General features: G+C 29.9%; 1 protein-coding gene and 1 non-coding gene across 5 annotated transcripts; one reads left to right on the top strand and one right to left on the bottom strand.

The window, feature by feature from the left end:
- Positions 1–2,662: 2,662 nt before the first annotated feature.
- LOC130944383 (ABC transporter C family member 13) lies at positions 2,663–17,377 on the top strand. Of its 4 annotated transcripts, none has more exons than XM_057872689.1 (36): positions 2,664–2,874; positions 3,381–3,421; positions 3,593–3,692; positions 3,852–4,007; positions 4,114–4,245; positions 4,369–4,469; positions 4,849–4,912; positions 5,250–5,501; positions 6,406–6,475; positions 6,969–7,029; positions 7,816–7,903; positions 8,485–8,603; positions 8,974–9,071; positions 9,477–9,543; positions 9,821–9,938; positions 10,090–10,206; positions 10,332–10,412; positions 10,511–10,759; positions 10,999–11,100; positions 11,182–11,249; positions 11,355–11,486; positions 11,595–11,742; positions 11,950–12,233; positions 12,366–12,522; positions 12,899–13,074; positions 13,164–13,275; positions 13,381–13,434; positions 13,659–13,781; positions 14,336–14,434; positions 14,858–14,950; positions 15,037–15,147; positions 15,227–15,388; positions 15,477–15,664; positions 15,766–15,955; positions 16,121–16,288; positions 16,669–17,377. In XM_057872689.1, the coding sequence occupies exons 1-36, from the start codon at positions 2,833–2,835 to the stop codon at positions 16,747–16,749; spliced, it is 4,404 nt and encodes a 1,467-aa protein (XP_057728672.1). In that variant the 5' UTR covers positions 2,664–2,832; the 3' UTR covers positions 16,750–17,377. The 4 variants fall into 4 exon arrangements, with proteins under 4 accessions (XP_057728674.1, XP_057728672.1, XP_057728671.1 ...); XM_057872688.1 differs by having other exon boundaries at positions 11,592–11,742; XM_057872691.1 differs by lacking the exon at positions 16,669–17,377 and having other exon boundaries at positions 2,663–2,874; positions 11,592–11,742; positions 15,766–16,010.
- A 1,325-nt stretch (positions 17,378–18,702) lies between these two features.
- TRNAS-AGA (transfer RNA serine (anticodon AGA)) lies at positions 18,703–18,784 on the bottom strand. Its single transcript has one exon. It is a non-coding gene; the product is annotated as a tRNA-Ser (tRNA).
- Positions 18,785–24,472: the final 5,688 nt, after the last annotated feature.

Below are 24,472 nucleotides of genomic sequence, written 5' to 3'. Positions count from 1 at the left end.
GTTGTCGAGCTCCTAATGGTGAGGGGCTCTGTTCTTTCCCCCTCTCTCTACGGTCTATTCCGTTGTTCCTCTCCTCATTAGCCACAGTTGCTATAACAACAACGACAGTGACTTCCTGTGTCGTCACTTCTTCCTTATCTTTTTTCCTCTTTTGTTCTTCTTCCTTCCCCACAATTTTTGTTTTTCACTCTCTTTCTATCTCTGCTACTTTCTTAGACCAACTCACACTTTTTTTCTTTTTCTGAGTTTCTTTTTTCTTTTTTTGTTTCTCTTGCTTTCTTCGTGTATTGTGTATGTTGGGGTGTGAATTTAATAGATTATGGCAATATAAATATACAATGACAATGATGAGATGAGAGGTGTGGCAGTGGATGCACGGTGAAAGGTGGAGGGAGGTGGTGATGATGAAGGATATTTTTATTTGAAAATTAAAAAAATTACGATTTTAAAGCAAAATTTAACATTAGAGACGATTTTGAGTATAAAAAAAATTCCGAGGAAGGTGGGAAAGATGTGATGATGAAGGATATTTTTGTTTGAAAATTAAAAAAAATGATGATTTTAAAACAAAATTTAATGTTAGAGACGATTTTGAATATAAAAAAAAATATTAGAGACAATTTTAATTTTTATCCCAAATTTTCAGAACGAAAAAAATACTTAATCTTAATAATATATATATATATATATATATATATATATATATATATATATATATATATATATAAATAAAGCTGTAAATATTAATAAATAAATATATGATCTTAATTAATAAATTATATATATATATATTTTGTAGATATTAATTAGTCGATGATTTAAAAATATTAGTTAAATAATATGTCTATTAATAACAATTTTATATTTTACAAATCACATTATTAATTTATCTACAATATAAATAATGACAAGATTTCATTCCTTGTCATATTAATCAAGTAATCATTCTAAATCTAACTAAATTTACAATATTAATCTACTATACAAATGTCCAAATTATATATATGTTTTCATATATTTAAAAAACTTTGGTACTTGCATAGTTTTCAAATTCAACACATGCATAAAAGATAATTTTTTAAATAGATGTTGATTTATTAGTGCATTTATCATCTTCGCAATATCTACTTCTATAATATTATCAATTTATTCTCCGCCTTCATTTAGATAAATTACCTCATAATTGATTTCAAACTCCTACTCGTCATCATTATTGTAATCTTTCTATTCGATTTTCGGTTGATTCAAGATTGTTTGAACTCAATATATAGTTTGATGAATGACATTTGTAAGCGAGTTTTAATATAGATTAAAAATATCTCTTGCATATTCACTTCATCAGTCACATACGTAGTTTGAAATAAAATAACCCACCAAACACTGTGATATGATACCTGTACAAAATACATGACACTCTTTTTAATATTTAAAAATTTATCTTTTCACAAATTACATATTTTAGTTCTTCAAATGAAAGTGTAAAAAGAATATCAATATCATATAAATTTTGATATATAATATTTACTTCCCAAATATTTGTAACAAATATGACTATCATAATATACTTTTAACATAATTTTATCATCCATTTTATTGTTTTTTATTCACATTGAAAAATTTTTTCACTCGAACTCTTCTCTTCTCTGGAAGTAAAGGAAGAGAGCATGAGGTGAGGCCAAGAAGAAGAGAGTGTTGTGCAATTAACAAAAGTGTTGCCTATATATATCTATAAATTAGAGTTCAATTTGTGATTTTTTATTTAAATATTTTTTTAATTTCAAATTGAATCTACCGATTTGGTATTTTTAAAATAAAAAATAATTGTAAAATCAAACCTACCAATATCTGTATTTCAGAAATTCAAAATTTTTTATGTAAAAAAAATCGGACCGTTCGATTTCTCCTTTGAATTTGTGCAGAGCAAAATTTTTCGATTTTATGATTTTAAATTAAAAAAAATTCCAGTACAACTAGAGTTGTTCATGGATCGGATTCGATTCGCATATCTGCGGTGTTTATTCGAATCTGATCCGAAAATTACGAATATCGATCTAATACGCAAGACTTTTCAAATCGAATCTGCACACTAATAGAATTAGATTGCAAATTTTAGATAGGGTATTCGCATATCCGATCCGCATATCTGTAAAAATAAATAAATAAATAAATATTTTTTTATATTTTATTTTAACTAATAATTATCATATATATTATATTATATTATTTTTATTATTTAAAAAATATGTTTAATAATATTTTAAGAATAAATATATTTAAAAAAGTAAAAAAAAATTTATTATTATTTTTTAATAAAAATAAAATTTTAAAAATATTTTTATATTTTGTGGATATATCTAAGATCCGATTCGATTTAATATGCAAATGTGTCCAAGATAAAAAAATCGCACATATTAAATCCAATAATTTTAATGCTAATTAAATCAAAACCAAATCGAAAATTTTGAATATATTCGAAATTTCGAATCCGTGTTTACCCCTAAGCGTAACACGCTCCTCCTCCATGCGAGTGCATAACTCAGATCTAAATTCATATCTAAAAAAATAACCCAAATTCAAAAAGTGATTGCACAAAAATTATTTGTTGTAAAAAAAACAATGTCATTATAAAAAAGAGAAAAAGAAAAAGCTGTCAACTTTTTTTTTTTTTTCATAGTTGCATGGCAACGGTATAATGTCATACTAAAATGCAGGAAAGACACTTCGCTGTACGAGAGGGTGAGTGAGCGATTCAACGATTCATTCAAAGTTCAAAGTTCAAACAAACAATCGGTGACTCTTCTCTTTCTACAATTCTGTGTTCTCTTCCATTCCATGGACGACTTCCTCGCTTTTATTTGCCCTAATTCTCCATTCGTACGCTTCTCTTCACTCATTTCCCCTCTTAATTTTGCCCTTTTATCAAGGAACCAACGCTATTCCAATTCTGATGTTTAACAAGTAGCACCAGTGTGTGCCACATGCGTTTATTTTTCATTCTGAAGTCAACCCCCAAGTGACTGTGACTAGTTGTTGCATCTACACTTTCAAATATACAAACTTTTTGTTTTGGTTCATTTTTCATAAAGGAACAATTTGAATCAGAGTTATCATATTCTGCGTCTTGCTATATCCTTATCTGATGCGAGGTTATAGAATTGAGGAATTATGTGCTTCTGAACATGTTTCTGTTCTGTAATTGAGCTTAGAATTAAGTTTCCTGTTGTGAAGACTGTGCAACTAAGCAGCTTTTTTATTTTTATTTTTTATTGGAGAAATGATTCCACTGTTAACGAACAATAGATTATGGATTAAACATTGCAACTTTTTAAGATCATAATGGTTCATGCACTCATGACTTGCACTTTTTCCCTGTTTAACAGATATGGAATGGAAAGAGATACTCAGACTGTTTTGAAGACATATATCCTTATTTAGAAATTTCAGTTTTTTTTTTTTTCCCTTAGGGATATTTACATTTCATACTAATTATTATTATTATTATTATTATTATTATTATTATTATTATTATTATTATTATTATTATTAATTTCTTCTTATATGTATTAATTTGATTTTCCTTAATAATACCTACTCTTTTAGGCGTTGGATTGAATATAGTGACTACTATTTTTATTGTTGTGCTTGGATTTAAGCAGAAGAGTGGTCGAGGAGTTCAGGGATCAGATGTGCAGGTAATAGTTAAAAGTTGATTAGAAGTCACCTGAAACTACCACCAAAAAAGAAAAGAGGATAAATCAATAAATCTTCATACTTATGATTTTTGTATTTTAACTTTTAAGGATGTACATAAGATATCTTCTTACGTTGATGTTTTTGCAATGAGTAAACAGATTACTGTTCCAGAGAAATCGGTTCTTTATTTTGTACCAGCTATTGGAGCATGCCTTTCAGTCCTGGAAATAATTTTTGTGTGGAAGAAAGAACATAATAGTCAGTTTGTTGGATATCATAAGTGGTTTTATAGCTGTTCTGAATTGATTGTGTGGGTAAGTTTGTTAGAGTTAAACTAGAGTGTTCTGTATAGTATAAGGCATGTGGTTTTATGTGATCTAAAACTTCACTTACAATCCTAACTTACAATCCTATATGTAGACAAATATCATTCTCTTCTCAAAGTGTGGCAGCAGTCATTACATAATCTTCAGTCGTGTTTTATGCTTCTGGTGGATTCTGAAACCAATTTTGGGGGTCTTCCGTTTGGTGACTACATTCCCATCATTGGAGGTACTATTAATTGATGCCATAGAATCTTCTGGGCATGTCAACTTTCTTTATTACTTTTGTTCCTTTAACAATGAATATTGCCAGTTGACTGCATGTGGAAATTTGTCTTAAATTTCGTTGCAGGTTTCAGTTTGCATCGTGGAAAGCTTAGTTGTTCTCTTGAGTATCACGTATGGCACAGCTATAAATGTGATTAGGGTGAAGAGAGAGTCTTTCAAAAGAAGGTATATACCTTCCTGTCATTCTTATCATAGTCGCTTTCTATTTTATATTTTTGATAAGCATTCAACATCAGATAAAATTTTGAAAGCGGGCATAATTGATTCTCTCTCTCTCTCTCTCTCTCTCTCTCTCTCTCTCTCTCTCTCTCTCTCTCTCTTACACACACACACACATTATGCCTTGCTGTCCTTGGTTATGAACATAGGTTGGATTGCATATCACTCTGCTTATCACTTATTCAGATAATTTGATCTAACTGTGGTAACAAGCAAAGGGATCACATTTGATTGACTATGTATTTATTCATATAGGAAGGATAGTTGAGTTCTGTTGCAAGAAGATATTGATATGTCTTTACTGAACCTAATATCATAATTTCAGTTTATTGGGAGATCCACTTCTTTCCTATGACTCAAGCCTTGAGGAGGGTGGCCATCATGACCTTGTGAGTTGATAGTTGAAAACTTTTAACTTAAGAGTTGTGTCATGTGAAGAGGAATATACTAGATAAATTGGACCACTTGTGTCTACTACCTCCAAACACTCTTTGCAGGACAGTGGAATGCATTTCATGCTCTAGACAATTTGCCTAAGACTTAGTTGGAACATTAATAAGATTTTAAAATTTTTGTTTTTGTATAGATAATTAAATTTATGGTTATGTTCAAATGAGATTTCACTTTTTTTGTTTGATCATCTGCTTTATTAATTTTATTTTCATATATTTAAAGGTTCATATGATCTTACTAATTTACTTTTGTTTTTATAATTCTCTCTTAAAGGAAACTAATGAGAGCATTTGGGATTTGATGACTTTCAAATTCATAGCGCCAGTAATGAACCGGGGGGTGGTAAAGCAATTAGACTCTGAAGATCTGCTGCAGATACCTACTAATATGGCTCCATCTTCTTGTCATGATATAATTTCATCCTGCTGGCGAGCTCAATTGACTAATGATGCTTCAAAGCCATCCTTGTTTAGAGCACTCTGTAGTGCCTATGGATGGTCATATCTCTACCTTGGTTTGTTAAAGGTAATTTTTCGATAACAGTATTTTCTTCCATGTTCGACATAAATCTAAGTTGTACAAAATTGATGCTTGTGCATTAGTAATTTACGTACAACATTTACTCAAATAGGTTTAAGCTTCTTTAGACTGGTAACTGTGTAATCTAATTCTTCTAGCGAATGCTATCTTAAAATTGTCTGAAATTTTGAATGCCACCATAGTTTCTGTCTAGAGTACTTGTTTTGTCTGCTCTTCCATAAAGATTCTCTTTAATAGAAGAGCAATGGTCATGACTTTGTGGGTCATTGGTCTGGACAGATAGTAGATTATATTATTCCTTGCAATTCCAGCTATGCCAATGGAAATACATTCATCTTATGCAAGGACACATGATGTATAGCATATTTTACATGCATCTAGACATCTTTATGGAAAATGTTTTTTAAACATCCAAATGTGCTACTTACGCCACCACCTTTAGACTTTAATTTGGCCCCTACTCCAACACTCAAATTCTTGTTTAATACCCTTAGAATTTGTTTGATATCCCATTGACACCCATTTTTGGATATTTATTTCTACCCTTTTAATAGTGTTGATACCTTGATCTGTTCTAAATTTATGGAAGCTACAAGGATTCATGTCAGCTTCAAAACAGAATTTATTAAATACAATGACATTTATTATCATGTATTCATGTCAATTTTAATGGTCCTGAAACCTAATCATATTTACTAATTAGATTAGTTTTGGGAAAATATTTAAGAAAATTATGTTTAGTTTCTCTCATTTGTTTTGAGCTATCTTTAACGAAGTATATGTCAATATTAAAATGTTCCACAAAGATACTTAAAAAATTAACCAAACAAAACCATTTTTTTTAAAAATAATTATGCTCTATAACTACACAATATTCTACTTCTTCCAGGTGATTAATGATTGTATTGGTTTTGCGGGACCATTGCTTCTCAATAAGCTAATCCAGTTTCTTCAACAAGGTATTTCAACAATGAACAGTTTGTATTTATCCATTATGATCATTAAATTCTAACATAGATCTGTATTTTGACTCTTCTCTTATAATATTGATATTGATATTATCCTAAAACCATGCTGGTAAATTACTGCTGCTCTTCACATTTTCTTTAATCTTTCCTTTTGTGACTTCTGAAGCGTCAGATATCTAAACAAGAAATCAGGAATATATATATATATATATATATATATATATAATTTTTATTGTATTGTTCTTCATCAAATGATAAAAGTACGATCATTTAATGATAAAACTTTTATCGAAGTGACTAAAAGAATTGAACTAAGACCTTTTTATTTACGCAGCATGGAGAATTAAAATTGGTTAGTTTATATATAATGAAACAAGGATGGATATCCTGTACTTTTGTTCACATTTTTCCTTGCTTCTCATTAGTCAGTTTGTACAAACTATCGTAATAAAATGTTGGTTTCACTTTTCTTTACATCATTCAGGCTCAGTGACCTCTGATGGGTATTTACTTGCAGTATCCTTGGGCCTGACCTCTATAATTAAGTAAGGTTCTTTTATCAATAACTCACTGTGTCCTCCCCCCACCAAAAACAATCCATCTTTTTTTATTTTCCTGTGCTATATGTTTGTAGGCATTTCTCTACTTGAATACTTCTTATTGCTGTTTATTATGTTTCGCAAATGAGGAGTAAAGATTACAACGAGACACCTTTATGAGAATAAATTATTTTAGAACTTACTTGAAGTTTAATTATCCAGACACTAGGATCATTCTTAAAATATATAGGACATCAGTCTAATTGTTCAATAAAAATGAACAGCACAAAACTGCATACATTAATTAACTCTTCATCTTTCTCCCATTATTAATTTGGTATTGTGCTACACAAGTGCATAAACACTAAACAGCATAAAAATAACAAAGCCTGAGAAGTGAAAAATATAAATGATTCATTATTTCTTTCAAAAGAAACAAAAAATTGTGTTTTGAAACATAAAACCATTTACAGGATTCTGCATTACAGCCCATATATTAGGGGTTTTAGTGATAAAAGCTAAGCTTCAAGGAGAGTGGTCAGAGGATAAAATTGCTTTCCCCCAAGCATGCTGAAATGAAAGGGAAAACCATGGTGGTTATAATGCAAAAAAATTTCTCAGCAAATAAAAAAAATATAAACTGCCTTATTGCAACTGTGTGGAATGAACACAAATGACACACTCAATGATCCAAAAGGAATTTCTTTGTATCTTAATGGATTGATATGGCCTCTATTAAGATCTTCTGCTGTATTTACCAATAATAATTAATAAGACAGTGTTCTGTTCTAGATCCTTTTTGGATACACAATATTCTTTTCGTCTTGCCAAATTGAAGCTAAAGCTGCGATCCAGCATCATGACTTTAATATATGACAAGGTATGCAGCTTTTCTCATTCTCAATAATTCCAAAATTATAGATTGTAAAATCAATTAGATCCCTTTGCATGTGTGTGTGTGTGTTTTTCTGATCCTAAACTCGGAAAAACAAGGAAGGTTATGACTTTAATATATGACAAGGTATGCAGCTTTTCTCATTCTCAATAATTCCAAAATTATAGATTGTAAAATCAATTAGATCCCTTTGCATGTGTGTGTGTGTGTTTTTCCGATCCTAAACTCAGAAAAACAAGGAAGGTTGTGTTAGGCCTGCAATAGCCCATGTAAAATTTTGTTACATCCCTATGCATGATCATGACACAATAACGTCTTTGGATCCATTAGGGTTGTGTTAGGTTTGCGACAGTCAACGTAAAATTTTGTTGCATCTCAATGCATGACCACGCCGCAATGACGTCGTTAGATTCATGTAGCCAGCCCTACCTAGTGGGAAAAGACTTTTTTCAGTTTCAGTTTCTTACACTAATGTTATTATTGGTTTGCACATTCCATGATTTCGCTGATGATCATGATTTTCTAGTACTAATATATATATATATATTTTTTTCGTGTGTTTCAAGTGTCTACGTGTGAACCTAGCAGAGCGTTCAAAATTCACAAATGGAGAAATTCAGACATTTATGTCAGTAGATGCTGACAGAACTGTCAACCTGTGTAATAGTTTCCATGATACATGGAGGTATTCTCTTCATTATTTCTTGATGCAAAATCTTTACTTCAAGTTATCTTTTTCATCGTCTATTTGAATTTCTTTTGTTCAACAGGCATGCCATCTTTTAGAAGATTCCTCTTTAACATTTTATATCTTTGGAAAATACTGTGTTTTCAAGTGTAATTAAATTTCCTCGTTTATTTATATTAAGTGTTAAGTACTTATGGATACTAGTTTTCTACTGCTTTAACATATTTAATGTTGGGATTTATGTAGATGTATTTGACATACATGACTGGGAAACCATCTTTTACAACTTAAAATCGATGTAAAATCATGTATACATTATTGAATCAAGTTTTATATAGATCATAAGCAGTGTAATTTTTTTTTTCAGCTTGCCTTTACAAATTGGAGTGGCACTTTATCTTTTATATACTCAAGTCAAATTTGCTTTTGTATCTGGATTAGCTATAACCATTTTACTGATACCAGGTAATACCACCCATAAAAAATTTTCAGTAACAGAGAAGCTACACATGTTACATCAATCTTTTTAAGTTGATTCTTAGTTTACATCAGTGAGCTCAATAGCTGGAATGAATTCATAGTTTATTATAAGTGTTTAACTGAGTTTGTTTCCTAAATCCTAAGCGGGAACTCTGTTCCAATTTGTTATCAATGAATGTGTATTTGGCTGTACCTTCAGGGAAGATTGCTTGATATTTCTTTTGATTTAACAATGTCCTAGACCTAGAAGCCAGTTTCCATTTCAGAAATGTATACTTGACTTTCAATTCCTTCTTTGAAAAGGTTTAATTTATGTATTTAAATTATCGTTGTTGTCACTGCTATTGTTTTCTTATTATTTTGAAAACTATGATATTTGAATTGATGTAGTGAATAAATGGATATCACAATTAATTGCAATTGCCACTGAACAAATGATGAAGGAGAAGGATGAAAGGTATCCATTGATTTCCTTTTCAATTGCTAAATGAACCTTTGGAGTTTCTAAAAGTTTTGGCATGTAATCTTTTCATATTTGTTACAAACATGATGCAATATTTTTCCAGTTGTTCCCTGCTTCTTTTTAGTTGTCAGATTTCCATGTTCTTGTTTTTCTGCATTCAGGATCAACAGTTTTCCATTCTCTAGCCAGTTGTAGCATGTTACAAAAATGGGTTAATATTTTTCAAAACTGTTGGTGCATATTTACAATCCTGAAATTGTGGTTCTTACAGGATTCGTAGAACAGGAGAACTTTTGACCTATATTCGCACTTTGAAGATGTATGGATGGGAACTTATTTTTTCTAGTTGGTTGATGGAGACAAGATCTTTGGAAGTGAAACACCTAGCTGTAATGCTTTAAATTTTGATTTTACATCTTTAGAGGTGAAACTGGAAAATTTTCATTGAAACCCACTGAGCTAGTGTTCAACAACGGCATAATTTAATTGATTACTTTCATATTTAATCTTGATCCTCGTGTTTTATCCATGTTTTTTTAGACTCGGAAGTACTTGGATGCATGGTGTGTATTCTTTTGGGCTACCACACCAACACTCTTTTCTATTTTCACATTTGGACTCTTCACACTGATGGGAAATCAACTTGATGCCGCAATGGTATTTTCAATTTTTTTTTTACCTAATCTTAATTGCAGACAAGTTTTTCTTCTTTTTAATTTTGCATTCAATTATTTTTTTTCATCATCAAGAGTTTTGATTTGGTTGAAAAACCCTAATTGTAGGTTTTCACTTGTCTTGCTTTGTTTAACACACTGATATCGCCATTGAATTCATTTCCATGGGTGATTAATGGATTGATTGATGTGAGTATCCTTTATTCAGTGAAGATTTTACTCACAAAATTAGCTTATATTGTACACACTAATTGATGACACCAATGAAAGGATTCTCTTAATTGTAGGCCTTTATATCCTCTAGAAGGTTGAGTAGATTTCTTTCTTGTCCTGAGCATAGATCCAATGTGGGAGACACCGGTTCCAGTTCATCATCTTTCTTGAGTAAACAACCTGATTCTTCACAAAGATTGGCTATCATTGTCCAAGATGTATCTTGTACCTGGTCAAGCAGTGATGAACCACCATTAAATATGGTGTTGAATCATGTGACTCTAAGCCTGTCCAAGGGTTCCTTTGTTGCTATTATTGGAGAGGTTAGATTTTTACTTGAATTTTATCAAGATTTCTTAAGCCAATCATATGAAAACTGCATTATATTGGTAAGGCTGCTTGCAATCTTTTGTATATGTTAGTATCATCAACATTAACAATTCACAACATTATGTTAGTATCATCAACGGAATGGAAAGAAGTATGCACTTCATCTAACATCTGAAGCACTACTCTAAATATATCTATTTCAGTATTTCACTTTTCAACTGCATTTGCTCAGGTTGGTTCTGGTAAATCTTCCTTGTTATATTCAGTTCTTGGGGAAGCGCAACTTGCTCATGGATATATTTACTGTGATGGATCCATGGCATATGTACCACAGGTTGGTGAAATGATAATGACATTATTGACATAGTGCTTAGCCTTGGAATGAGTTTTCTTATGTCTTTCCCTCAAATTTCAGGTCCCCTGGATTTTATCTGGTACTGTACGTGACAACATACTATTTGGGAAAAGCTATGATCCCGTAAGGTATAATTGGCTTACTTCCTATCATAAATTTGACTTGATATTGATCTACCTGAGCTTTACAAACTTGTTTTGAACGTAAAGAACTAATTATCATAGCTTAAACAGGTATAGAGATACACTACAGGCATGTGCATTAGATGTTGATATTGAATTGATGGTTGGACATGACATGGCGTATATTGGAGAGAAGGGACTAAATTTATCTGGTGGACAGAGAGCTCGACTTGCTTTGGCGAGGTGATGACTTGATGATGTTCTTTCCTTTTACTCTACTAGTTCATTTGTGCTCTTTTTATTATTTAATTATTATCAAGAAAAATGTTCTGATAGTTGGGAAATTAGCAGGGCAGTGTATGATGGCTCAGATGTTATTATGCTTGATGATGTTCTGAGTGCAGTTGATGCACAAGTTGCTCACTGGATTTTACACAATGCCATTCTTGGCCCTCTTATGCAAGGAAAAACTATATTGCTCTGTACTCACAATGTGCAGGTTTGTTCTCTCTTTTACGATTGTTATTTATTTGCTCAAATTACATTGGTTTTGTCAAGCATTTTGGCAAAATTCTGATTAAATGATATTTAAACTGACACTTTAAGCTATAGCTGAGGAGAGTATTTTCAGATGAAGTATTGTATATTTTTTATTAAAATAAAAATGTAAACATTAGCATATTGACATATCTAAATTCATATGCAGGCAATATCTTTAGCTGACGTGGTTGTTGTAATGGACAAGGGGCATGTAAAATGGTTGGGAAGTTCAGCTGCCTTTCCAATTTCTTCATACACAAGATTCTCCCCATCGAATGATCTTGATTTAACTTCAAAAAATCACAGAGAATCTTGCAGCTCAGATTCTTCATCCAAACCTAAGGAGCAATCTCTTCCTGAAAAAGAAATTGTGCATTCTCCGGAGATAGCAGAGGAGATAGTTGAAGTTGAGTTAAGGAAAGAGGGAAAAGTTGAAATTGGAGTGTATAAGTGAGTAATAGATCGTAAATTGATGATACAAGTGATGTTCAGGGAGCTTATGTTGTCAGTTTTGTGGATTAACTACTGTGCTCTTTGGATAATAATTCCAATTGTTGGTTAACAGTTTAGTGCAATTTGCAGGAACTATGCTGTCTTCATTGGTCAGTTTGTTACAGTTGCTATATGCCTGTCAGCTATCCTCATGCAAGCATCTCGGAATGGAAATGATTTATGGCTATCATATTGGGTTGATACAACAGAAACTGGTCAAACAGCGCATTCTGTGTCCTTCTATCTGGTGGGTAGCTAATCTGTGATACTAGTTTTTCGTAATGGATTTCTCTTTGTGGACTATGACTGATACAACTACATATTTTCTGGCATCGAATGTCTAATCCAAAAAACACAAAAAAGTAGTTTCTTTCTTTCTTTCTTTCTTTCTTTCTTTTCCTTCAAATTTCCTTTTATTATTCTAGTATGATGTTACAGAAAGAAGTAGTTAAATGAAAGTAGCTTGTTAGAAGTTCACTTTAAAGCATAATTGAAAATTCATGATCTCTTTACTGTATATAATATTGAACCATTTGGTTATGTAGTGAATCAAATATAACCTTATCCCATCAGGTACTGATATTATAGCTTCCTAATCTCTGAGTGTGAAATTAATGTTGCAGGCTATACTATGTCTATTTTGTGCTGTGAATTCTTTTTTCACATTGGTGAGGGCATTCTCTTTTGCGTTTGGTGGATTACAAGCAGCAATTAAGGTACACAATAGACTGCTTAGCAAGCTGATCAATGCACCTGTGCGATTCTTTGATCAGACCCCGGGTGGAAGAATACTGAACAGGTTAGAATCAGAGGTCTTCAGACCATAACAGATTATATTAACATGAAATTTTCTTTAACATGTTTCGTGAGTTATATTTTTTCATGCAGATTATCTTCAGATCTTTATACAATTGATGATTCTCTTCCATTCATTATGAACATTCTCCTGGCTAATTTTATAGGCCTGTTGGGCATTGCAATCATTTTGTCATATGTACAGGTATCCCTAATTGTTTTTCTTATTTCACTAACATTTTATGAAAATTTGAAATTCATATTAGCCTTCCTCATCGTCGAAGTAATTTTATCTTTTCATTTTCTGTAGGTCTTCTTCCTAGTCCTCCTATTGCCATTGTGGTATATCTACAGTAAACTACAGGTATTTGTTGTTCTTGTTTTTCATTTCCTTGATCTATCCACTTTCTTTGCTTTTAATGCACCTATAAGGATTGATGTTATTGTATTGTATAATTTGGAATTCTTCATAAAAAAGGTAGTTTTTTAAACTTCAGATCAATTATGATCTGTTTACAAATATAACTGTGTAGTATTCATAATCTTGGTATGATATACATTGTTCAACTGATTTTAGTGTGCCTTCAGTTCTTCTACAGATCCACATCAAGAGAATTACGCCGATTGGACAGTGTTTCTCGTTCTCCAATATATACATCTTTCTCAGAAACACTTGATGGAACTTCAACTATAAGGGCTTTCAAATCCGAGGTAAATATATACACCATATTAAAGTTTAATGATAATAATAATCACATGATGAGGGGGAGCAATTGTTAAACATTGGATCATGTGGGGAGAGGGTTTTGAAGAAGAATGTACATCAGGAAAAAAAAAAGAAAAAAGAAAAGAAAAACTGAATTAAAGGACAAACAGCAGTACATTTATCATATCACATCAATGAGTCCATATGAGAAATGGCTATTTGTAAATTCTTACTTCTTATCATAGCCATGAAGAACATAAAATTTTGTGCGTGGAATAGACCTGTTGAGACGAGAGATAATATTTTTCTGTTTTATTGTTTCACATAAAATTCCTGCTTTGATGCATGTCAATTTGTTTTTCCTTTTTCCCCCTTTTTTTGGGACTTTCAATACAGTTTGTCATCCATATTTTGATTTGGGTGACTTATATTCCAGTTTATTATTAGGAAGTTTTGTTTTCTGAAGGGATTTGTTGCTTGCCCTATGTGTAGTGATTTTTATACTAGGCTTGACTTTTGTGCAATGAGTTAACTATAACAAAATGGAAACTATGGACAGGACTTTTTCTTTGCCAAATTTATTGAACACATCACATTGTATCAAAAGACTTCATACACAGAGACCGTAGCAAGTTTATGGCTTTCCTTGCGTCTTCAGGTAGGTCTTTGCCTTAAATATGTTTTGCAACATTTCAAGCAAAGAAAATGCAGCAATAAACCTACGATTTATGCCTTATATAAGATTTATTAATGTAGAATTTAAATAAGCTAGTGGATTAATATTTATTATTTTTATTCAATGTGTAATAGTAACAAATGTGAGATTAGTCTCCATGATAAGTACTTTGCTCTCTTATTAAGTTATCTTGGGTTCAAGTATAAGGAATAGCAAGAAGTTATTTCAATAAATATTTTACTGCTTAATTAGTGAGGGGAGTTAAGGGCTATAATGGGGAAAAAAAAGTTGTGAGCCAAATTTCTCTCAATTCCCTTTTGTATATAAAAGGTTAGGTTTGAACTTATGAAATCTATAATCTCAAGTTCTCATTCTCAATTGCTTGTAATCTTGAACTTCTTCCAGTTATTAGGTGCATTTATCATCTCATTCATAGCTTTGATGGCTGTTGTTGGATCTCATAGAAGTCTGCCTATCAACTTTGGTACCCCAGGGCTGGTCTGTTGATTACCCTTTTATTAATCTTTGATTAGATCAGCCAATTAATACAAAATTAAACATATCACAATTATTTATTCTGACAGGTAGGATTGGCCCTCTCATATGCAGCTCCTATCGTATCCTTGTTGGGGAGTTTTTTAACAAGTTTCACTGAAACAGAAAAGGAGATGGTTTCAGTTGAAAGAGCGCTTCAAGTATGAAAAGACTTGTTTCATTTTCTAGAGACGTGTTTTGATTTATTTTGCAGAAACTAACATTCGTTAACATATCTAGTACATGGACATTCCTCAAGAAGAACAAGGTGGATGCTTAAATGTGAATCCAGATTGGCCTAACCTAGGAGTTATTGAATTCCAGAATGTCACTTTGAAATATATGCCATCTTTGGCACCTGCAATCTGCAATCTTAGTTTTACTATTGCTGGAGGGACACAGGTTAGTTAGTGATACTTGAATATGCAATGAAAGTTTCTATGATTATTAAGCCCGTCATTCTTCATACTTTTTACATGGCATAAATCAGGTTGGAATAATTGGAAGAACAGGTGCTGGAAAGTCTAGTGTGTTAAATGCCCTTTTCCGCCTGACCCCAATATGTTCAGGCTCCATTTTAGTTGATGGCATGGACATTAGAAATGTTCCTGTCAGAGAACTGCGTACACATTTGGCTATTGTGCCTCAGAGTCCGTTCTTGTTCAATGGATCATTAAGGTACAGAACTGGAATGTCTTTGCATTTGATGATTCTGATGCAAATTATTAATTGCACAATTTCATGTCTGCTAAATTTTTCAACGTGTTTCAAAACTCCAGGGAGAACCTAGATCCATTTAAGATGAGTGACGACTTAAAAATTTGGGATGCTTTGGAGAAGTGCCATGTGAAAGAGGAAGTAGAAGAAGCTGGAGGGCTGGATATTCTTGTAAAGGAAGGAGGTATATCGTTTTCCGTTGGCCAGAGGCAGCTTCTTTGCCTTGCACGTGCGCTTCTTAAATCTTCAAAAGTACGGGTGACGATTCAAGAGAAGTGGTTATAGTTTGAATTTCCATCATAACAGAGTAATTTTGCTTGCTGTTAATGAAGGATGATAGTGTCTTCCTTGAGAAACAAACTATACATCATACAAAGGCATAACAACGAGGTTATTTTTGTATTCTTGTCCTTGTAGGTTCTCTGTTTGGATGAATGCACTGCCAATGTGGACATTCAAACTGCTTCGCTGCTCCACACCACCATATCCAGCAAGTGCAAAGGCATGACAGTGATCACAATTGCTCACAGGATTTCAACTGTCTTAAATATGGATAGCATTCTAATTTTAGACCATGGCAACCTGGTATGTTTCATTTTCTTTTATTCTGCATCTCACCTCATAGATATGATCTATGACAAAGCACTATACTGACATTTGATCTATGTAATTGACCCCACCCCAGTTAGAAAGATAAGATTTAGCTGTTCTTCTTGTATGTTTCACATGTCAAAAGGGTAATAAGCAGCTTAAGGTTATTTTTTACCGAACTTGTTGATTTATTACTTGATTAGTTCATGGTTCAACATTACTTAGTATGTAGCTCCTAAAATTCCAAAAACTTTGCAAATCTCTTTACAGTGTGCTTTCCATGGGACAAGCAACAATTTTTAGCTACTTGAGCAGGTTCTTGTTAACCCACCTCATTGAATAACATCATTTTCCCTTGTGTTGTGTCTGTGTAGGCTGAACAAGGAAATCCAAAGGTTCTTCTGAATGATGAGTCCTCATTATTTTCCAGTTTTGTTAAAGCTTCATCAATGTAACTGACCATCGAAGGTGGCCACTAACACTAGTTGATTAGATCAAACAACTTCAACTATGGTTTTGACGTTGGTCTCCAGTATGCGAATGCGTTGCTGTTGAGGTCATTATTTAACATCACAAATCATCAGTAGTGTGTGCTAGAAACTAATCTCTGCCGTGATGGTGTTTTGGCTGTTGTCTTTGTTGGTCAATTTCCTGTAGAACATCAGAACTGAGGTTGCCTGTATCTTAATGAACTCTGATGCAAGACCATAGATCATTGCTAATCCTATGAAAGTTCTGTCTGGATCAGTTTAAGCTCTAACAGAAAGCAAGAAAAAGAAGCAAAAGGATGAAGATACTAAGCTACCAGCTACGCTGCAGTTGAATCATAGCTTTGGGTGGGTGCCCCTTAAAAGATTCTGGTTAGGGGACCTCTCCAATGGTTATTGTGTTGCTTAAATTCTGTATTAGAACTTTAAAATGTAAAAACAGTTTTTGACAGTTACAATAAGATCAATACAAGGTGCTCACGTACTCTTGTAAAGTTTTAGCAGTTACTATAACTATGTTAAATATGTTCCAAAGTTTTTCGACTGTCAAAGAAAGAGTATAATTTGCAATTGCAAAAGAAGAATGCTTATTAGCTTAAGCATATTGATGCTGAACTTTGGTATTATAACAACACCAAAATTTTATCTCAGTAGATGAGACATCCATTTATGATCCGTGGTGTAGAAATTCGACAAAACTTTTTAAGTTTTAAAACCTCACACAGTCTACCTCTTTTATCGGGTTTTAGATTGGGATTGGACTTGTCAAATAAAAAGTCAACGTTTATATGTCTAACTCAATCTTAAGGGTTAATAATGGTTGCCAGTCAAGTCATATTTTGTAGCATTGTGACATATCTAATAACAAATGGCAGTGTTTTAGAGAGCATTGCATTGTGATTTTTGTTTGCAAATCATGACATATATGATATAACATTCCTACTTTGATATTTGGCCATATTGATTTAACATCTATCTATCTATTTTTAATATACGAAAGTTTACACCTAAATTCTTCTATATTGTGTTTAGGCCAAATTTCTCCTACTAACAATACCATGTTAACAATTTTACTTGACAAAATTTGAAAATTAATCAATCATCTTTTAGTAAAAAATTAAAAAAAAATTGTATCTATTATTATTCAATTAAAACGTAAAGTCCTAATTAAATACAATATATATATATATATATATATATATATATATTAAAAGTGTCATAATAATAATTATAAAATTTTTCAGTTATAAATATTAAAATTCTACAACTTAAATATGTTAATACTCTTATTACTACATTGTTTGGTCTATTTATGCATGCTACATAAGATTTTATTACTCTTTATTTCTTAATATTTCATACCAATTATCGAAAACTCCTTTAAGTTTAAATTTGTCACATTTTCTTATTAAATACATTCAAATATATTATGATTATAAAATTAATTTATAATTTTATATTTATATTTTTTGTATTTTTCATTCTCATTCATTTTTTTAAATCCAAGTTCAAATTTGGCACATCTTTTTACTAAATATATTGAAATATATCATAATTATAAAAATAATTTATATTTTTAGTATTTTTCATTCTTATTTATTTTCCTACTATATAAAAAGACAAAATATGACAATTAAAACAAATATAAAAATAAAAATAACAAATAAAGATGTAATTTTATACAATTCTAATATAAAAGGTCTATGTCTTTTTAAAAATAGTTGAATTTAAATTTTAAAAATAATAAAATATATTTTAATTTATATTACATTTTAGTTGAATAATTATATAAAATTATATATAAATTATTAAATAAATATGTTAGAAAATATTTTTAATATAATACAATCTAAATTTAATATTAGTTTATATGTTATCTAGTCAATTTTTAATAAAATCAAATTTTCATTAGATTAAAAGCGTGAACGGCAGGATTCGAACCTGCGCGGGCAAAGCCCACATGATTTCTAGTCATGCCCGATAACCACTCCGGCACGTCCACCACGTTGTTTTGAAATCACAAATAATATATAGTGTATAATTAGCTAAAATAAGTGAAAGAAACCTACACCTTTTTTCCCGAAGTTTTTTGTTATACAATATTAAGTGGGCACAGGATTCGGTGGTCCAGGAACCTTTGGACTACTTAGTGGTCCAAGTAAAAAACATGTTTTTAGAGTTTTTTATTAATTGTTACGTAGTCCTTGAACTAATTTTAATTACAAATCAACTCCATATATTTTATTTAATTATAAAAATAGTTTTTTATTTTATAAATTATTATTTTATCAATTATCTATTATATTTATTAACAATCAAATACAAAAATAACAACTAATTATATCCTCCATTCATCCTAATAATTCCAATTGATTAAAAAATTAATTTTGATCTCGTTACGTTCGTCCATGGCTTCCAAATCGTGTTTCCTTGAAATTCAATCGATTGGTTTTTCAAAACAATCGATTGAATGATAACTCAATCGATTGGTTTACACTATATCACAAAACAATCGATTGAAAGTTGTAAGGTAGAATGGTAAAAAGCTTATACCAATCGATTGTTTATACTTTCCAATCGAATGAATGCCTCAAAACAATCGATTGTTATTGTTACTCAATCGATTGAATTCACGAAAACAACATGGATTTGCCAAATACAATCGATTGGAAAGTGATGACATTGAAGTTTTAGCCAAATTCAATCGATTGGTAATGTAATCCAATCGATTGGAAGGTGATGAAGTTGAATGTTTTGCCAATTTCAATCGATTGGTAATGGTACATAAAATTTATAAAACGTCAATGATATTTTCTTTTAAATTAATTTATAAAATTTTTTAGATTTGTGTCTTCTGAAAAGTAAAAAAAAATTATAGTAGAGTAAAACTTACCTGAAACCAAATAACATAGTGTAACACACATCTTTGATCAATATTAAAAAAAAATTAGCCTAATTATGTACATAAAATCCTAAAGAATACAGTTCTATCTTATTTAATTAAGTTAGCTTTAAAATACCAATAATGCTTTTTCATGTGCTGCTTTTAATCTAAAATCCTAGAAAAAATTGATTTAAAATATTATAATGTTATTATATTGGTACAACACTTTATTTTTGTATGATAAATACAAGTACATTTTTATATAAAGTATTTAAAGTATATAAAAATGTACTCCTATTATAAAAAAAATATTTAAAAAGTCATTAAATTTTTATATGTTATTAAAATTTAATAAATACAAGTACATTTTTATATGTTATTTTTAATTCAATATACTAATAGGAGTTAAAATTAATTTATATTTAATAATTTTATACTAAAATTAATTTACTATAATCTTGTTTTATACTTCTTTTAGTATATTTTTTTTATATTATATAGTATTTTTTCTAGTATCTTATTGTACAATGTGTAATTCGAATTACCATTTGATTCGAAATGTGAGTAATTCGAATCAATTTGATTCGAACTTCTTCCTACTCACGTGTTCCTACTAATTCGAATTGATACAATTCGAATTATGCTTTTATAATTCGTTTTAAGTTGATTCGAATTACTTGTATACAATGGTTGGGAATAATTGGAGCTGTATTGATTCGAATTATTAAGGAATGTAATTGGAATAAAGTTGTTTCGAATTACATTAAAGTGTGCTTTGGTGAATTCTTGTATCAGATTCTTGTTTGGCTTATATGCGTAATAAACTTCTCTCCTTGGCTTAAATGCGTTTTTTACCCTCAATTTTATATTAACTCTAAATATATTAAAAGAATTTACTCAATATGTTCTAACATTTAACTAATTGCAAACACTTATCCCAAAACATATTTACAAAAATTAGAGCACTGATTACTAATATTTTAACGAAACTAAATTTGTGTATAACACAAATAAATAAATTAAGCATACTTACTACTTGATACGCTGCTACCTTATCAATATCATATACTTTTTGTATTTTTTACTCTGCCTTACTTGAATAAAAGCAAAAGGTACTATTGATCGGCAAAATTAATTTTATAAATTACCAATCTATAAATTAATTTTATGTACCATTACCAATCGATTGAAATTGGCAAAACATTCAACTTCATCACCTTCCAATCGATTGGATTACATTACCAATCGATTGAATTTGGCTAAAACTTCAATGTCATCACTTTCCAATCGATTGTATTTGGCAAATCCATGTTGTTTTCGTGAATTCAATCGATTGAGTAACAACAACAATCGATTATTTTGAGGCATTCATTCGATTGGAAAGTATAAACAATCAATTGGTATAAGCTTTTTACCATTCTACCTTACAACTTTCAATCGATTGTTTTGTGATATAGTGTAAACCAATCGATTGAGTTATCATTCAATCGATTGTTTTGAAAAACCAATCGATTGAATTTCAAGGAAACACGATTTGGAAGCCATGGACGAACGTAACGAGATCAAAGTTAATTTTTTAATCAATTGGAATTATTAGGATGAATGGAGGATATAATTGGTTGTTATTTTTGTATTTGATTGTTAATAAATATAATAAATAATTGATAAAATAATAATTTATAAAATAAAAAACTATTTTTATAATTAAATAAAATATATGGGGTTGATTTGTAATTAAAATTAGTTTAAAGACTACGTAGCAATTGATAAAAAAACTCTAAAAACATGTTTTTTACTTGGACTACTAAGTGGTCCAAAGGTTCTTGGACCACCGAATCCTGTGCCTATTAAGTGTATTAATAAGCAGGATTCACTCCTATATTTGTCGTATATAAAATTAATAAAAATAAAATTAATTAAGATGACAAGTAATTTATAACTTAATTAAGAGATCATGCGTCAAACATTGGAAATAGCAAGATTTTTTTTAAAAATTATAGATAACGAAGGATGTTATTTTTAAAAAAATTGGATATCAAATTTTTTTTGTATTTTTATTAGAGTCTTATTACAAATATAAGTATTTTTTATAATTAAATCTAACTAAGTTGATTCAACTCAACAAAAATCATTCATATAATGTGCGTGTAAATTATACATTTTTTTTGCGTTTTTTTTCTGTGTCTTTCTTTTTTTTTTCTTTTTTTTTGGAATTTCCTTCTCTTTTTTTCTTTTTTTATTGTTGTTGTTGTTGAGTTTTTTTTTCTCATCCTCCTCTTAGTGTTATTGTATCATTTTTTATTTTTTTTGTTTGATTTTTTTTATTTTTTTTCTTAGAGTGAGAACAAGAAGAATTATAAAAAGATGAAACAAAAAAATAAAAAAAATTGTTTAAAAAAATATAAAACAAAAAAATAATATTAAAATTTCTTAGCTATGACACAGAAAATTTTTTAACCATGACATAATAAAATTTTAAATCAACTAAAACTTGTTTGATTACTTCTTTTTTTTCGTGCAGAATTTGTGTGTTATTGTTTGTACAATTACATTTTTGCTTCAAAAAATTTTGTGCTTATTGTTGAATATAATAAACCAAAAAGTAAAATAATAATAAATTATAGAATTCTGTACAAAACTAAAAACACAAAAATTTTTACTGAAAAACGCAATAATTTTGTTAAAAAAAAATGTCTACATTAGTGTTGCATTTTTTTTTGCTACTTCTTATTATTTTCTTTTTTTGTGTGTGAAATTTCTGTGTTATTATTTATAAAATTTTGTATTTTTATTTAAATTTTTTTGTATTTATTGTCTAAAAGAATAAACCAAAAAATAAAATAAAAATTATAAAATTCTGAACAAAACTAAACATAAATTTTGCTAAAAAAACATAAAGATATTTTTTAATGTTGTAATTTTTTTTGCAACTTGTTTTTGCTGTTACTTATTTTTGTTATGCATTTGTTTCGTTTTTTTGGCTTCTTGTTCTTATTCTTTTGAAAGAGAAAGAGAGATATAGAGAGAATTAGAAGAAGAATACGTACTTAAAATACTTAGTTAAACTTAGTTATTAAAATACTAGATTGTCAAGTATTATTATTCTCATTATATACTATACAATATGACTTGCTATAATAATTTATTTTTTTTCTTGTAAAATTATGTCATTATAATAAATAACTAATACAAAAGATTTTGCAATCCATGAAAATTATTTATAGTTTATGTATCAATACCAAAACTAAACACAAATACTAAAGTTATTGAATTAAAAGATGATGAGTAAGTTAAACTTATAAGAATGAGCTGATATTTGTATAAAAAAATTGCAAAAAATTGAAGGGATAGTATCATTTATCTATATATTTTTATTATATAAAAGTGTATATCGATTTTTTATATAATAATTTTAAATTATAGTATTCTTTCTAATGACATCATATCATCAATTCTAAATACATGATAATAGATGGCAATTAGTTAACCATTTTTAAGCAAAATAAAAATTTATCATTTTAACCTCCTTAAGTAATTAATTAAATTTATTATTTATCATTATTTAATTTAAATATTAAGTATTGATTATGTTACAAGAATGAATGCTACAATAGAACTTTACTGCAGTTGAGAATCTCAATAAAATTGCTAAGAACAGTAGCAGTTAACTTTTCGTAAAAAATACAATATGAAAAAGAGAGAATAATCACACAGAACCAAATTGATTTTATTTTATCACTTCTACTTACATTACATACATTGTACTAGATATATATACACACTCACTAGAACAGAGAAGCTAATATAGCTGCTGAGGTGGACAAAACAAAATAACAAAATATTCACTTTTATTAACTATCAACTAATATTAGCTAAAATTGGTTAACAAACTATTTTTTATTTACAGTCTTACCCTCAACGCTCCCTCAAATATAGTGAGAGATGAGTTTTTATCCTAAATTTGCTCTTAAATTTGGTGAAGAGGATGATTGAGAGAGATTTTTTTAACAAGTCTACTATTTGGTCAAGAGCAGAGATATAAATCACATAAAATTGTTTAAAATTAACCAATTCTACCTGCTGTGTATTACAAGATTCACAGCAAGTAATATGTGTTATTATTGTCACAATAAATTGTTGGAGATATTGTTTGTGAGACTCTCAATTCTTTTAATAGCTGCTCGATGCTCATGATCTCAGTCTGAACTAAGGCTATCGTTTTATATTCTGTTTCAGTTGTAGACCTGCTAATCTTAAATTGTTTGCCACTCTTCTAAGCTATTAAATTTGTGCCAAGATAGATACGATAATTAGTAGTCGACCTCCTATCATCTAAATCCGAAGCCCAGTCTGAATATGCAAAAGATAAGATACGATAGTCAATGCATTTGAAAAAAAATTGAACCTTCTAGTGTTGAATGGTTGGTGAGTGCATAAATTGAAAAACTTTATTCACAACAAATGCTAGATCTGGTCTTGTAATTATGAGATACTGTAAGGCTTCTATAATAGATCTGTATTGCTTAGGATCTTTATAAGGATTTGAGTCGCTTTTGCTCATCTTTAAAGATGCCATCACAGATATAGACATAGAATCTGTATTGCTTAAAATCTTTATAAGGATCTGAGTTATTTTCGTTTTTTTTTTTTATTTTTTAATATTTTTATTTTTATTATTAAAAATTTACTAAACACACTAACAATAAAAAAATCTTTTGTATTAAATTTTTTTTATCGTCTGTATGGGAAAAGCCGTTCCCCGTTAAGTAGTTTCCTGTTTCCACCCCAACCAACTGTTCTGTGAAA

The sequence above is a fragment of the Arachis stenosperma genome, chromosome 8 (assembly GCF_014773155.1).
Source record: "Arachis stenosperma cultivar V10309 chromosome 8, arast.V10309.gnm1.PFL2, whole genome shotgun sequence".
Classification (NCBI taxonomy): Eukaryota; Viridiplantae; Streptophyta; class Magnoliopsida; order Fabales; family Fabaceae; genus Arachis; species Arachis stenosperma.
Note: the sequence above shows the minus strand (reverse complement) of the source record. Positions and strands in the feature narration are given on the sequence as shown.